General features: G+C 38.8%; 1 protein-coding gene across 3 annotated transcripts in view; it reads right to left on the bottom strand.

Moving 5' to 3' along the window:
• Positions 1–15,562, bottom strand: part of HSD17B12 (hydroxysteroid 17-beta dehydrogenase 12) — a 171,925-nt gene that overhangs the window by 91,598 nt on the left and 64,765 nt on the right. For all 3 annotated transcript variants that reach the window (XM_043482240.1, XM_043482241.1, XM_043482242.1), the window contains exons 2-3: positions 12,909–12,955; positions 10,169–10,244 (exon numbers count right to left, since the gene is read on the bottom strand). In XM_043482240.1, coding sequence (XP_043338175.1) covers positions 10,169–10,244; positions 12,909–12,955 — 123 coding nt within the window. The remainder of the gene's footprint in view (positions 1–10,168; positions 10,245–12,908; positions 12,956–15,562) is intronic.

Below are 15,562 nucleotides of genomic sequence, written 5' to 3'. Positions count from 1 at the left end.
CTATATAAAGGTCCCTGGAGATCTATTTATCAGTGCCTTTAGTGTTCATCATAAGGCTCATGCCCTCGGGATAATCACTGACTGAACCATTAAGTGGCTGTATAGTATACTCCAGTAGGGGATTCCATTCTGACGCTGCTAACTGCTGTAATAAATTAACCAGAGACCATCAGTCTTATTAACAGGTGGTTTCTACTTTTCCTTCAAAAATGCTGAAAGACCAGGCCATAGGCTGGAGGCGAGAAAACTGGGTCTCTAGGATGACACATTCAAACAATAAAGCCTTGATAAAGGCCTATATTAGTACCCTTGACTATTATGGACTCATGGGTCGGGCTTCCTGTCCCGTGTAACCCAACAGCACCACCAAGAGCAGGCTCTTAGATAGAATGTACCAGGGGCCTAAGTCAGTATTTATAAGACTCTTTTATTCGAAAATCAGACACCTTGTAAAACCAGGCTGCTAACCCAAGATCCAATGGAAAAAGAATTAATTTTGCAAGACTGAATGGAACCCATGAGGGAAATTTAATTGGTTTTGACAAAACCTCTTTCTCCCTTTCTCACTAATTCTCATGGTGTCTGGCTATACTTGGGCATACTGAAATGAAACACTCTTTGAATGCTATATTACTCTGACCAAGCCCTCTGGATTCAGGAGGAAAAAAAAAAAAAAATTCTCTGAGAAATCTTCACATAGCTTATATGTGGCAGACTGTATTTTCCAAATCGAGATTTTATTTAAAAAAAATACCTCCCTGCCCACATGTTCTCCAAAGTTACCACATCACTCCCCCATCAAGACATGGTATCTTTTCCTCTTCAGTTGAATCTGAGATGGCCCATCATCGCTTTGACCAACACAGTATGTCAAAAGTAACACCGTATGAATTATGAGAGTAGGTCACCAAAAAGACATCAGCTTCTGCCTAGTTCTCTTAGGACATGCACTCTGGGGAAAGATAGCTACCATGTACGAAGTGCAACGACCGTGAGATGAACATACTGGAGAAGCTACATGGAAGCACTGAAGTCAACAGTCCCAGCCGTGGCAGCAAACTGTGAGAAGCCATCTCAGGTCTTCCAGGCCAGGCAACCACCCACTGTGTTATCCATGAGTGACCTCAATAATGCTCTGATGGGTAAAAGAATTGTTCCCTGAGTCTTGCCAAAATTCCTGACCCACAAAATTTGTGAGCATCTCAAATGGCTATTTTACACTGATAAGTTTGGGTAGTTTGTTATGTGGCAATAGTAACTTGAATATAAACTAGTAATTTGTTAGGTCAATTTACATATGGAAATCATATAGAAAATACAACACATACTCATTGGCCTTGTCTGCAAACCTAATCAGAACAATGGTCAAGTATTACATAACATGTCTTTACTGAGTTCTTTTAAAAAAAACAGATTTATTTGGTTGCAACAAGCGGAATCGTCTATCTTCATTGTGGAACATGGGTCCCTAGTTGCTGCATGTAGGATCCAGTTCCCTGACGAGGGATCCATCCCAGGTCCCCTGCCTTGGGAGCGTGATGGAGTCCCAGTCACTGGACCACTAGCGAAGTCCCAAATCCTTTTACTTTACATGGTGATGTAATTATTTGCATAGGCTCAGTAGGAATCTACCTTTCTCCTACCAGGATATAAATTCAATTAAAGCAAATTTATAACTATCACCATGCCAGAAATGTTTCATTTAACAGAACATCTCACTTAATTAGGCATAACAAACCCACAAGTAAGGAACAAGGATTACACTCCCATATGGGGAAACAAAGCTTCAAAGACCTCCCAGTAAACCTTCCTGGTACCTCCTCTATGACTTAAAGGGAGTCTTATGGGGAGCACAGAATGTCACTTTCTGAAGGCCAACAACACTGAGTTATTTGGGGAACTTGGAGTAAGATCATAGGTGTTATGATCTTACAAATAGGCAAAATCAGTAGAGGCATACTGGATGGTCTTTTTGGTTCCTGATGGCTCATGACCTTGAAATAGGTGAACTGAAAGGGCCCTTAAGATATTTTTGGTACCATAGAAGTGATAAAAGAGATATGACTCTAGGGAATACATGAGATTAACTCTATTCCTACAATCTTATGGTTCTAGCTTTATTAAAGATAAAACAAAAAGATCTTTATGTGTTCAAGAATGTTTCATATTCCTTAGATAGATGAAAAAGCTAACTACAGCAAAGCTCCATATTAACAATACTGATGGCGCATCAAAAAAACATGGGTACAACATGCTGGGTCAAATCTGCACTTTAACTGCACAGATATGATCAGAGGTAAAGACTAAAAAAGTAAAACTGATATTGTTCACCTTAACCTATTCCTCTGTTGACTATTTACCAGTAAGTTTTCTAAAAGCTTCCCATTTGAAGAAATAGAGTCATGAAATTTTGGGGCCATCCCAAAGGTTTTCATCCTGACGTAAGTGACACAAAAGAGACATCATATCTGTGGTGACTCAGACAGTAAGGAGTCTGCCCACAACGCGGGAGACCCGGGTTCAGTCCCTGGGTTGGGAAGATCCCCCGGAGAAAGGAATGGCAACCCATTCCAGTATTTTTGCCTGGAAAGTCTCATGAACGGAAGAAGCCTGGCAAGCTACAGTCCATGGGGTCGCCTTGAGTCAGACACAACTGAGTGACTTCACTTTCTTTAATCAAAGACAGAAATGTGTGTTTTTGAAATCAAAGCTGATTAAATTGTATGCAATGAGAATTATCGATTGCCACATAATAATATGAACTATTAACATTTCCTCCTCTGTATTCTATAAACCATTAAGTTGCTCTGAAAGCCAGTCTCTCTTGCACTGTGCTTTAAGCACAGCTCAACTCAGAGTTTGACAATTATCCAGGAGTCTTTCTCCTTTGACAAATCAAAATCAATAAAAATACTTAATATATTCATAACCCTGGCTAACAATGATAATAAAATAAGCTTATTATATGTGTGATGACTTGTCTTAATTCAACAAGTGACAGGTATCCTTACAAAGAACTGTAATTTCATCCAAGCAGTCAATCCTGGAAAAGCACTTAACCACTGCTGGCGAAACATTCAGTTCCTTACAATATTATATATAATCCTTTTAAATTTTTTTCTGAAAAGCTTTGATGGGTAGGCTGTCCTCCACATACACAAGCAATTACATCTCAAGGCACAGAATCCCCAAATTTACATAATAACAGTAGAGTTAGATGGTGAGAGGAGCCCTGTTTCTCTCCACTTGGTTTCTTTTTCAGTCTCCTCCTTTCCTGTCTTCTCCTCCAGTGAGACAGGGAAGAAAGAAGGATGAGCTTACCCACTGGAGTGAGTTTAAAAGCTGGAGAGAGAGGGCTTCCCCGATGGCTCAGTGGTAAAGAATGCACCTGCAACGCAGGAAATGCAGGAGACACGGGTTCAATCCCTGAGTCAGGAAGAACTCCTGGAGGAGGAAACGGCAGCCCACCCCAGTATTCCTGCCGGGGAAATCCCATGGACAGAGGAGCCTGGTGGGCTACAGTCCATGGGGTCACAAGAGTCAGACACGACTGAGCATGAGCATGAAGAGAGACACATCAGCCTAGTTAGACAAACTTGCTTTGACTTCCGTCTCCTGACTCTGACTTGTACGGAAATGGATACCAAAATACAGACCTCAAGAGACGTTTACGTTGGCTTGATTTCACGCCGCAGCATCACTATTAATGGTGGTTGCCCATCATTCAAGTATCTACCGAAGAAGTGCCGTAAGAGCCCAAGCAGCTCCGTGGCACAGACATTTCAGTTTGGAAGAAATGATGACTACAAAGGCTGGAAAAGCACATCAAAACCACAAGGAGACATCATCTCACACCTGTCAGAATGGTGACTGCCGAAAAGAACACAGACCACAAGTGTTGGTGAGGATGTGGAGAGGAGGGAACACGCCTAAGACACTGGGGGGATGCAAACTGGTACAGTCGCTGTGGAAAACAGAATGGGGGATTCTCAAAACTCTGAAAACAGAACTACGTTATGACCCAGCAATTCCATTCCTGGGGATATATCAGGAAAAAAAATCAATTTGAAAATATACATGTACCCCAATGTTCACAATAGCATTATTTACAACTGCCAAGATACAGAAGCAACTTCAGTGTCTATCAACAGATGAATGGCAAAAAGGGAATACACACAAACCCACACACACATAGGAACACTACTCAGCCAAAAAAATAATGAAAATTTGCTACGTGGAGCAACATGCACGGACTTGGAGGATATTATGCTAAGTGAAATAAATCAGAGAGAGAAAATACTGTATGATATCATTTATATGTGGAACCTAAAAAATACAACAAACTAGTGAATATAACAAAAAAGAGCAAGACAGATAAAGAGAACAAACTAATGGTTATTAGTGGGGAGACGGAAGCGGGGAGGGGCAATATAGCGGGAGGGTACAAAGACACACAAACTACTATAGATAAAACAAGCTAGAAGGATATATTGTACACACGAAGAAAACAGACAGCATTTTATAATAACTGCAAGTGGAGTATAACCTTTAAAAACTGCAAATCACTGCACAGCATTCCTCTAACATATAATATCATCCATCAACTATAACTTCAATAAAAAATAAAGACTGCAGTATGTGGCTTCTTCTGAATGCACTGGGGCTCTAACAGAAAGAAAATAACAAGCTTGGGTCTTTAAGCTTTCAAGATCACATTTATGACCTGGATCCAGAGAATTTCTATGGCAACCCCAGTAAAAACTTTTATGTCTTATAGCCACAGAGCTCACTTCACTAACATCCCAGATTCGAGTGTGTCATTTACAGAATTATAATAGAAGCTGAATTTCACAGACTCACCACGTTTCATGGACGAAAAGTGAAGCAGAATGAGAAAGAGTGAGACCCTGAGCCTGGAGGTGAGGGTATCTGGGTGGACTCTGTCGAGGCTTAAGAAATCTTGACACACACGCTGCCCCTGCAATGCTACTCTGAGCCTGCCCTACCAGTGGAAACAGAAATAGCTTGCTCTCTTGTCTTTGAAGAGATTAGCTTTCCCTGGCTTGAAAATCCTGTAAAAACCTCACCATAAATATAAGGGTAATTCATTTGCAACGGAATGCCTCTTCTACTCAAGACCTAGCTGAAGAGGCCTTATTACCACCCAGAACATCCCTTATCACCACCCATAACAGGGTTAGATACTGAAATTCTCTGGGAGCACAAGTACAAAGTCTAATCCATGAAGTAATAACTTATACACAACAATAACTGTCAAGGTTTTTTTTTATACAATTGGTATAGATCTGGTATGTATTGGTAGAGATCTGGAAAAATGTATTGGTAGAGATCTGGAAAAATCTGGGTGTGAATAGATTCTATGAGTATTAGACTAGGGAAAACAAAATATAACACCAGATTGGTGGTGGTTTAGTTGCTAAGTTGTGTCCCACTCTTTCAACACCATGGACTATAGCCCACTAGGCTCCTCTGTCCATGGGATTTCCCAGGCAAGAACACTGGAGTGGGTAGCCATTCCCTTCTCCAGGGGATTGTCCCAACCCAGGGATCGATTCCATGAATCATTTGTGAAAGATTTAGGATTTAAAGGTTAGTTTCTACCGCTGAAAAGAGCCCCAAGAGTTAACTTCGACTCCATGATGGTCCACATTTAACAAGATTCCTGTTGTTGTTCAGTTGCTAAGTTACATCCAACTCTTTGCTATCATGCGAACTGCAGCACGCCAGGCTCCTCTGGCCCCCACTCTCTCCCGGAGTTTGCTCAAACTCATGTCCATCAGGTTGGTGATGCCATCCAATCATCTCACCCTTGGTCGCCCCTTCTCTTCCTGCCCTCAAATCTTCTCTTCCAGTTAGTCAGCTCTTGGCATCAGGTAGCCAAAGTAATGGAGCTTCAGCCTCAGCATCAGTCCTTCCAGTGAATATTCAGGGATGATTTCCTTTAGGATTGACTGGTTTGATCTTGCTGTCCAAAGAATCCTCAAGAGACTTCTCCAACACCACAACTCTAAAGCATCAGCTCTTTGGCACTCAGCCTTCTTTATGGTCCAGCTCTCACATCCGTACATGACCACTGGGAAAACCATAGCTTTGACTATATGGATTTTTGTCGGCAAAGTGATGTCTCTGCTTTTTAATATGCTGTCTCAGTTTGTCATGGCTTTCCTCCCAAACAGCAAGCATCTTTTAATTTCAAGGTTGCAGTCACTGTCTGCAGTGATTTTAGAGTCCAAGAAAATAATTTTTCCCCTTCTATTTGCCATGAAGTGAAGGGACCGGACGCCATGATCTTAGTTTTTTGAATGTTGAGTTTTAAGACAGCTTTTTCACTCTCCTCTTTCACCCTCATCAAGAGCCTCTTTAGTTTCTCTTTACTTTCTGCCTTTAGAATGATATCATCTACATATATGAGTTTACTGACATTTCTCCCAGCAATCTTGATTCCAACTTGTGATTCATCCAGCCTGGCATTTCGCACGATGTGCTCTGCGTAGAAGTTAAATAAGCAGGGTGACAATATACAGCCTTGTCATACTCCTCTCCCAGTTTTGAAGCAGTCAGTTGTACCATGTAAGGTTCTAATTGTTGCTTCTTGTCCTGCATACAGGTTTCTAAAGAAATAGGTAAGGTGGTCCGATAGTCCCATTTCATTAAGAAGATTCCACAGTTTGTTGTGATGCACACAGTCAAAGGTTTTCTTGTAGTCAATGAAGCAGAAGGAGATGTTTTTCTGAAACTCCCTTGCTTTCTCCATGATCCAAGGCAATTTGATCTCTGGTTCCTCTGTCTCTTAGAAACCCAGCTTATATATCTGGAAATTCTTGCTTCATGGACTGCTGAAGCCTAGCTTAAAGGATTTGAGCATTACCTTGTTAGCATGTGAAATAAGCACAATTATATGGAGTTTGAACCTTCTTTGGCATTGCCCTTCTTTGGTAGTGAAATAAAAACAGACCTTTCCCAGTCCTGTGGCCACTGCTGAGTCTTCCAAATTTGCAGATACACTGAGGGCGGCGCTCTAACAGCATCATCTTCTAGGATTTTAAATAGCTCAGCTAATAAAACAGTAGTAGTAGTAGTGTTAGTCGCTCCGTTGTGTCCAACTCTTTGGACAGATTCTTTACCATCTGGGCTAAAGAGGCCACAACTTCTCATGGCATAATGTAGAGTCAAGAACCCAAAAGTTTAACAGAGTAGAAATGTTGGAGTGGATCTATCATAGCAATTTGCACACATAATCCCTCCACCACCACATCCCCAAGAGGGCCCAGCAGATGCTTCACTGAAGCACTAACTTGCTTATTATACGGGCAAGAGGTCACTAGCGTAGCCCTTTATTAGTCTGCCAGTCATAAAACTCATTGTGTTCTTACAATATAAGAACTCCCTATTTTCTTTCTCCAGCCCCCATTTATTTCCTTCATGGTACTTACTATAAACTGCAATTATTTGTCTTTTTTTGGTTTTATTATTTTTTTCCTATTTTTTTTTCTGTATCCTCCACTTACATATCATTCTACGAGAATGACGACTGCATATATCTTATTCACTATTGTATCTTGACTGCCTAACATAGTACCTGGTACACAGGCATTTAATAAAGATTTGCTGAAGGCATAAACAGGGTCAGTCTGTCTTTGCCAACTTTAAATTCTGGTCCTTCCTTCTTCTGGAATACATATATTCAGGAAAACATGATCCCCTCACAGATAATTTACATCTGAGTTGAAGACTTGTGCAAACTTATAAATCGCCCCTGTGTATTTATTTTTTTCAGCCTAAAACAGATGACCTGGTTTGCTGATATCACCTCTCCCAGTAAATTTATATTATGCCCAGAAAAATGTTTTTCAAAATTTTCAACAACTTAAAAAAATTTTTTTCTTCATAATAAAGGTCATTTTAGTGCCTTCACCATCTGTTTCTGCGTGAAAAATGTTTGAACAGGATCCTATCTTTTTCCAGAATCACATTTCTGCCCACAGTCATGTGTCACCTCATATCACAAGTTAACAAAATTCTCAAATGCCATTAAAGTGTATCTTCTGACTCACGGGGCAATTTTTGTACAGCCTGGAGCACTTGCTGTGAGTGTCATGAGGAAGCTTTTCTTGCTTCTGTATCAAATAGGGGGTGGAGTCATTCATAGTACAACATTTCAAAATTCAATGTTCCATTTAATCAAAAGCTTCTATTTTCAGCCTACGAACCTTTATTTCTAGCAACTACTAAGTGTTTTCACTAACAGTCAGTTTTACACACCTCCCCCCCAAACATACACACAATGTTTTTATCACTGTAAGAGTTATTACACACATTTAACTACAAGTAACTAGTAATAAACAGTACTAAGGTCCAGGCAATATGTTAACATCATCTACTACATTAAGTAAATACCTCAGACTGCCTAGTGTCACAGGAGCACTCCTTAATTCAAATTCACACCTCAGCAAAACTGCAAGATACTGTATGTCTTGGACCTTCAAGGTTGCATTTACATAGTTGAAACTTTGAAAGTTGAAATCCTTAAATACCAAAGACTTATTGCATTTTCACTTTTGCAAAGATCTGTGCTCTCAACAGGGCTTTAAACAAATATTAATATACTTTATATTACAAAGATCTGTTTTTCACCTAAAGTGTCTCAATGTGTAATCTGTCCAACAGGACCAGTTATGGTCTGAGTAGAAATAATAACAAAATATACACCTCACAACATACTATATAAATGTTAGTAGTAGACAGCAATGTTAATAATAATATGGTATATACAAACTTACATAATGTTATATGTCAATTATATCTCAATAAAGCTGGGAAAACAGAAAAATACAGTAGAAATCCTTTCTCTTCTGAAAGAATTAGGGCAGTTTTCTAGTTGGATACTCAGAGAAGTCAGTTAAAGCAAGGAATTCTAGAAAATGATAAGCACACATTATAACCATTTTAACTGACACCATGAGTAAGTATAATTCATTCACCAATCCTCTGTGTTGGGGACCAAGTCTTTATCTGAATTTGGATCTGCTGTGTGGAATTCCAGTCTTTCTTAGATATACAACACCCCCACACCCATAACGCATTATCTGTAATTGCAGTTTCAGTTCTTATAAAATGCGGCAAAAACTTCAACACATATGAAACAGTCCAAACCATTTTTTCCCCAATATTTTGCATTTTTCTTGTTTTCCCCTAAGTTGACAGCCAATTTCTAAAAGAACTTGCTTTTCTCACTTTTTTTCAGAGCATTCAACTTAGTTATCATACTCCCCCTTTTACACTAGTAATTCATCAGTGTACAGAATGCTTAATAACAAATGCACCTGGCGTAAGTAAGTCTGAAAACAAATAAAACTGACCGCTAACAGGTAAACCATTAGACCCACAGGAATAAAAGTGCACAAGCATCAAACTGAGAAGCCTACCAGCCACAAACAGCGTATGAGGAACATGAGTTAACACATTTTACCCAGGAAATGCACAGCATTGGTTTAACCATCTGGTTGGTTAACGAGATGTCAGTTGAAAAGAGTTTTTGCCATATTATAATTCAGGTCTCAAGCACAGCTGTCTAAGAAAAAAGTCCAAAATAGTTTCTCTCTCACATGTATATATGCTAGCCTTTTGCATTTTTCCTCAGTCATATATGATATACATTTAAAGACAATGAAGTCAGGGACTTCCCTGGTGGTCCAGTGGTTAAGACTGTGTACTTCCACTGCAGGGGTGCAGGTTCCATCCCTGGCTGGGGAACTAAGATCCCACATGCCACATGGCATGGCCAGTAAATAAAGACATTGACGTCAAAGAGTTAAAAAAAAAAAAAAAGAAGTTAGAATACTTAAAAGGAGCAACAGAAAAGGAATGCAGATGTTTAAGGAGAACATAATCAGAGAATCTGATTCTTCACAAAAGAACCTAAATGAGTCAGTAAAATACATTTTAAGCAACTTATAATGGTACTATATTAATTTGAAAAAACTGATCCACCTTTGAAACACCCCATTAACAGCAAAAAAAAAAGAAAAAGAAGCTTTCTGAACCATAAATAACTACATTAATGCTAGATATCTGCTTGAAAACATTAAATTTAGACTACCTGTACTCCTTTTGTGATTATAAGGGGAAGGGTGATATGAGGACTTACTTATCTCACTGGAAACTTGGTTCAGTTTGTCCTGTGATCTGCTGATAAGGACAATTTTCATTCCACGCTTTGCTAACTGAAACAATAAAAGAAGACACCGAAGAGCTGAATCACATCTGTGTGTTTCACTTTAAAATGTAAATTAGATATAGTCTCATTTTAAGAAAATCTGACCCATATGATAACTCACGTTAAAAAACAAATATACCCCTGAATGTAAGGAATGGGCAAACGAAAATGAAGACTGTACAAAAAGATTCCCCAAAGAATTATCTTTCTCAGTCAAGCTAGTGTATAAAAGTCAATGGGTTTGTAAAGTAATTAGCCTCCAACTAATAAAAATAAATGGGAAAAAAAAAAAGTCAATGGGTTTTAGAAAAAGGAAGACTTTTATTTTGTACCTGTCCATACTTAATTTTTTTATTCCTAAGTATCTATTACTTCTTTAATTTAAAAATTAGCTTTAAAAGTTTTTGTCTTAGACTGGATATGTGAAGACTGTAGAACTAGCAAAGGACACTACGGTTAACATGTTGGGAATTCATAAATAGAATCAATTTTAAAGTTTTTATTTAAATACTATACTTTATGGACTACAAAGGCAAACTAAGATAGTTAATTGAATTAATTAGTTAAAAGACTTACTAAAGAATTTCCTGAGGAGTCCCTTCTGTGTACTTCCCCAGGGCTGTGTAAGTACTGCACAGAATGAATAAGATTTATAGTAACATGGTTTCTACCCCCAGAGACCCATAAATATAGGAGCAGAGGGAAAAACACTGATATACGCAGAATTTTTAGTGAACTACTACAGACAGTATATAAATGAGAGTAAATTATGTGCTCTGAACTATAAATGATTTAGTAAACTAATTTTCCAGTCCTAAATCCTAAAGTCAGCTTTTATTAAGTAAAAAGTGGTATAGCAAATGAGAAGATATGGAACATTTTTTTATAAAAAATAATTAAGATTGGTAATAACTTGCTGAATTAATTTCTTATAAAAACACTATGAAAAACCCACAAATATATACCAAGAGTTCTTTTCTCTTTTTAATTAATGGGGAGAGGAAGAACAAAAAAAAAAGCCTATCTATAGAAAAATGGCATCTAATATAATTGCAAAAGGAAAGATACCATTTAAAAATCACCATTTTAAAACTACCCTAGCGATAACTAATTTAGGCAAAAATCAGCAACAGATGCTGGGGTGGAAGATTGTTGAGAAATGAGGTATGCATACAAAGAATCATCCCACAGATTCCTCATTAATTACAAAGGGGGAAAAGGTACTTTTATAATAGAAAATTATGGGAGAGAGCATCTTAAGTGATTTATCTCAACATAATCAATAAAGAAATGGACTTCTTGTGGCTCCTGATAAGATCAACTCAAAAGAACACACTATCACCTGTGTAACATTCCTGCTAAAAAATGTTTAACACCTGTGCAGCATTTCTGCTAAAAAAATTTAACTTGAACCGAATCACGAGGAACTGAGCAGCTGAGCACACACGCACAGTCACGAGGAACAGTCAGACAAATCAGACAAACTGAGTAATCTACAACACAACTGGCGTGGATTTCTTCCAAAATGCCACTGTTATAAAAGAAAAAAGGCAAAAAGGCTGGGGGGCGGGGGGGCGGGCGGGGCTGCGAGGAAGGGCGCTAGGGAGCTCTCCTAGTCAAGAAATATGACATCTAGATGCAACACATAATCTTTAAATGGATTCTGGAATACAAAAAGCTCTCTAAAAGACATCATTGGGATAACAAGGAAACGTTCATACAGAGTATATATTGTACAGTAGTATGGTGTCAAGTTAAACTTCCTATCCCATGTATGATCACTGGACTGTGGTTACAAGAGTGAACGTTCTAGTTCTCAGGAGCTTCATGCTGAAATCTTTAAGGGTGAATTGTTACAAAGCCTGTAAGTCCCAAATGGTCCCACCAAATTATAATGATAAAGTGAAACAGGGCAAATTGTTAACAACTGGTGAATCCTGATGAAAGGTGTATGAGTGCTTGCTGTTTTCTTCTTGCAACTTCTCTGTAGATTTTGTATTAAAAACAGAAGGCTGAGAAACCAAAGGATTTTTAAAAACCCTTTTGAAAGGATAAATGAGAGAGTCAGTGGATCGGCCAGGATCTCCGTCACAGTCAGACAATATCTCAGGCTGTTGGTGCCTCTGTGGAACTAGGACTGCATGCCTTAACGGCACGGCCAATGCTTCTGGTCTGTACAGTTCTGTTCAAACTATTATGATGTCTTCCCCGTCAGTTACATTACAGACAACTGGAATCCTCTGAGGGTGTCTGTCAATATCTGTCAATCTCGGTCCGTCTTGTGAAGGATACCACGGCTAGTCTGCATATTCAATCGCTCTCTCATAATTTATCTACCTTTTGAAAAATAATCCAAAGCAATTAACTTTAAAGACTGAGAACCCATGGACTATGGACCCATAGTTACACAATATAAAATAAAATTACACTAAAATGTTCACAATTCCAACTTATCTGGACAAAATGTTTTACACGCATTATGCCCCAAAATTTGTTTTAAAGTTGTGTTTAAGCATAGCATTGCTAACAAGGTAGAAACAAAGTACCTCTATTATATTGTATAATGCTCTAATGGTGCTTTTAACTTCAAAATCAAAATTACTGTAAAAGAGCATTCTATATTTGTTCTTATATTTTTATACCAAAAAGAAAAGTCTTGAAAATTACTTACTTCTTCTGCATATGATTTTCCAATTCCATCAGTACTACCTGTGACAACTGAGAAAAGAAAAAAGTAACAGTTTAGTTTCAGAATCACGACGTAGAACTGATCATAGTTAAGACCCACCAATTAGACACAAGAGGGCCTGTGTGATACAGCTGACCCTTGAACAACACAGCTTCGAACACCAAGGGTCCATGTATATGCGGATTTTTTCCAATAAATACATAGTACAGGACTACATGACCCAAGGTTGGTTGAATCCACAGATATGAAACCTCAGAAGCTAAATCTCAAGATACTGAGAGCCAACTGTCAGGTTATACTTGGATTTTCAACTGCATGGAGGAGGGTCCGTGACCCTAACTGACCGTGCTGCTGATGGGGTCAACTATACTTTGATGTAAAAGATGGAGCAATTACCAGTGGTTCAATATTAGGAGCGAATACCCAGCACAAAGCTAAAAATAAAAAAACTGCACTTCCCAGGGCTGACAAGGATGGGAAGCAGCTAGAACTCTCATACAATGCTGGCGGCACTATAAATTGACACAATCATTTTGGGAAAATGACTTTGCATTACGTCCAGAAATAAACGTGCCTCCACCTGTGACCTAACAATTCCCAAGAGGTAATAAAAACATCATGTCTATCAAAATAATGTCCATGGTAGCTTTATTGATGCACAGTTGTCCAAATATTAAACTGCAAGAGAATGAGTAAGTAAATTAAGGTATATTTACACAACAGAATACTAAACAGCAATTTTTTAAATAAAATAACTATTAATACATGCAAAAGATGACCAGATCTCTCAGACATTATACTGAGCCAAAAAAGCCTGAAATAAAAGTGTGCAAGCTGTTTTGATTCCATTTATCCAATTCCAAAAAGGGAAAAACTAATCTATAATGACAGAAGTTACAATATTGGCTACTCCTGGGTAATGGGGTAGATGACAGGGAAAAGGCATTAAGGGAACCTTCAGGATGTAGGAAATATTCTGTATCTTGATGTGTATGTGTGTATGTAAAAATGCATGGAGCTGTACAAGTAAGTACACACTAGCCTATTATACATTTAAAACCTTTAAAATATATATATAGGTAGTAGAAATCAAGTAATATCTATTTCTTCTATGAGAAAGCATATTTCTCTTTAAAGCTCTAAAATCTTATGTAGCATAAACACTTGACAATGATAACAGGTCAGACCACACCATGGTATCTTACCTCTAAAATTCTGTTTGCTAACAAATTCATAGCATGGTTGTGAACAGCATCCGGAAATGGGCTTCCCTGTGGCTCAGACGGTAAAGAATCTGCCTGCAGTGCAGGAGACCTGGATCTTAATCCCTGGGTCGGGAAGACCCACTGGAGAAGGGAATGGTTACCCACTCCAGTATTTTTGCCTGAAGAATTCCATGGACAGAGGAGCCTGGTGGTCTATAGTCCACTGGTTCACAAAGAGTTGGACACGACTGAGCAACTAACATCTTCCCTACTTTTACTATTCAGAAATATGGCAAACATATCTAAATTCTTCCTAGTCATATCTTCCACAATCATAATAGAATATGAAGTAACAGAACAGGTTATGAAATCATATCTATGTCTGTCTCCATCTCTGTCTCTCCCCCTCTTAGCTGCTTAGTCATGTCCAACCCTTTGCGACTCCATGGACTGTAGCCCATCAGGCTCCTCCATCCATGGAATTCTCCAGACAAGAATACTGGAGTGGGTTGCCATTTTCTATCTGCTCTATCGGCTTTGCTTCCTCTCCCTCTGCCTCCCTCCCCCTCCCCTCCCTGGCATTTGTTGAATATATTAGAACATACATTTAACTTAACCAGCCTGTCAGTGGCTGATTGCATCCTCCTGATGTCATTTAACATGTTCTTCTGTCCACTAATAGTTACGTGATCAAATTCAGGTTTAATTTTTTGGGTAAGAATACTTTATAAGCAATAGTACGTACTTCTATCAGGAGGCACAGGTTTGCTAATTTTGCTTTTTGTTATGTAAGCAGCCACTGATGTTCACCACTGAGATATATTATTTAATTAGAGACTGCAAAATGGTGATATTTCCATAAGCCTCTTATCCTTCTCCATCAGAGGGCAGACAGAATGAAAACCACAATCACAGAAAACTAACCAAACTGATCACATGGACCACAGCCTTTTCTAACTCAATAAAACTAACAGCCATACCACGTAGGGCCACCCAAGACAGACGGGTCATGGTGGATAGCTCTGACAAAACGTGGTCCACTGAAAAAGGCAATGGCAAACCACTTCAGTATCCTTGCCTTGAGAATCCCATGAACAGTATGAAAAGGCAAAAAGATAGGACAATGAAAGATGAGCTCCTCGGGTTGGTAGATGCCCAAAATGCTACTGGATTATCAGTAGAGAAATAACTCCAGAAAGAATGAAGAGATGGAGCCAAAGCAAAAACACCCAGTTGTGGATGTAACTGGTGACGGAAGTAAAGTCTAATGCTGTAAAGAGCAATACTGCATAGGAACCTAGATTGCTAGGTCCGTGAATCAAGGCAAATTGAAAGTGGTCAAACAGGATAGGGCAAGACTGAATACTGACATTTTAGGAATCAGTGAACTAAAATGGACTGGAATGGGTGAATTTAACTCTGATGACCATT

The sequence above is a fragment of the Cervus canadensis genome, chromosome 11 (assembly GCF_019320065.1).
Source record: "Cervus canadensis isolate Bull #8, Minnesota chromosome 11, ASM1932006v1, whole genome shotgun sequence".
In the NCBI taxonomy this organism is placed as follows: Eukaryota; Metazoa; Chordata; class Mammalia; order Artiodactyla; family Cervidae; genus Cervus; species Cervus canadensis.
This window is presented reverse-complemented; position numbering and strand designations above follow the sequence as displayed.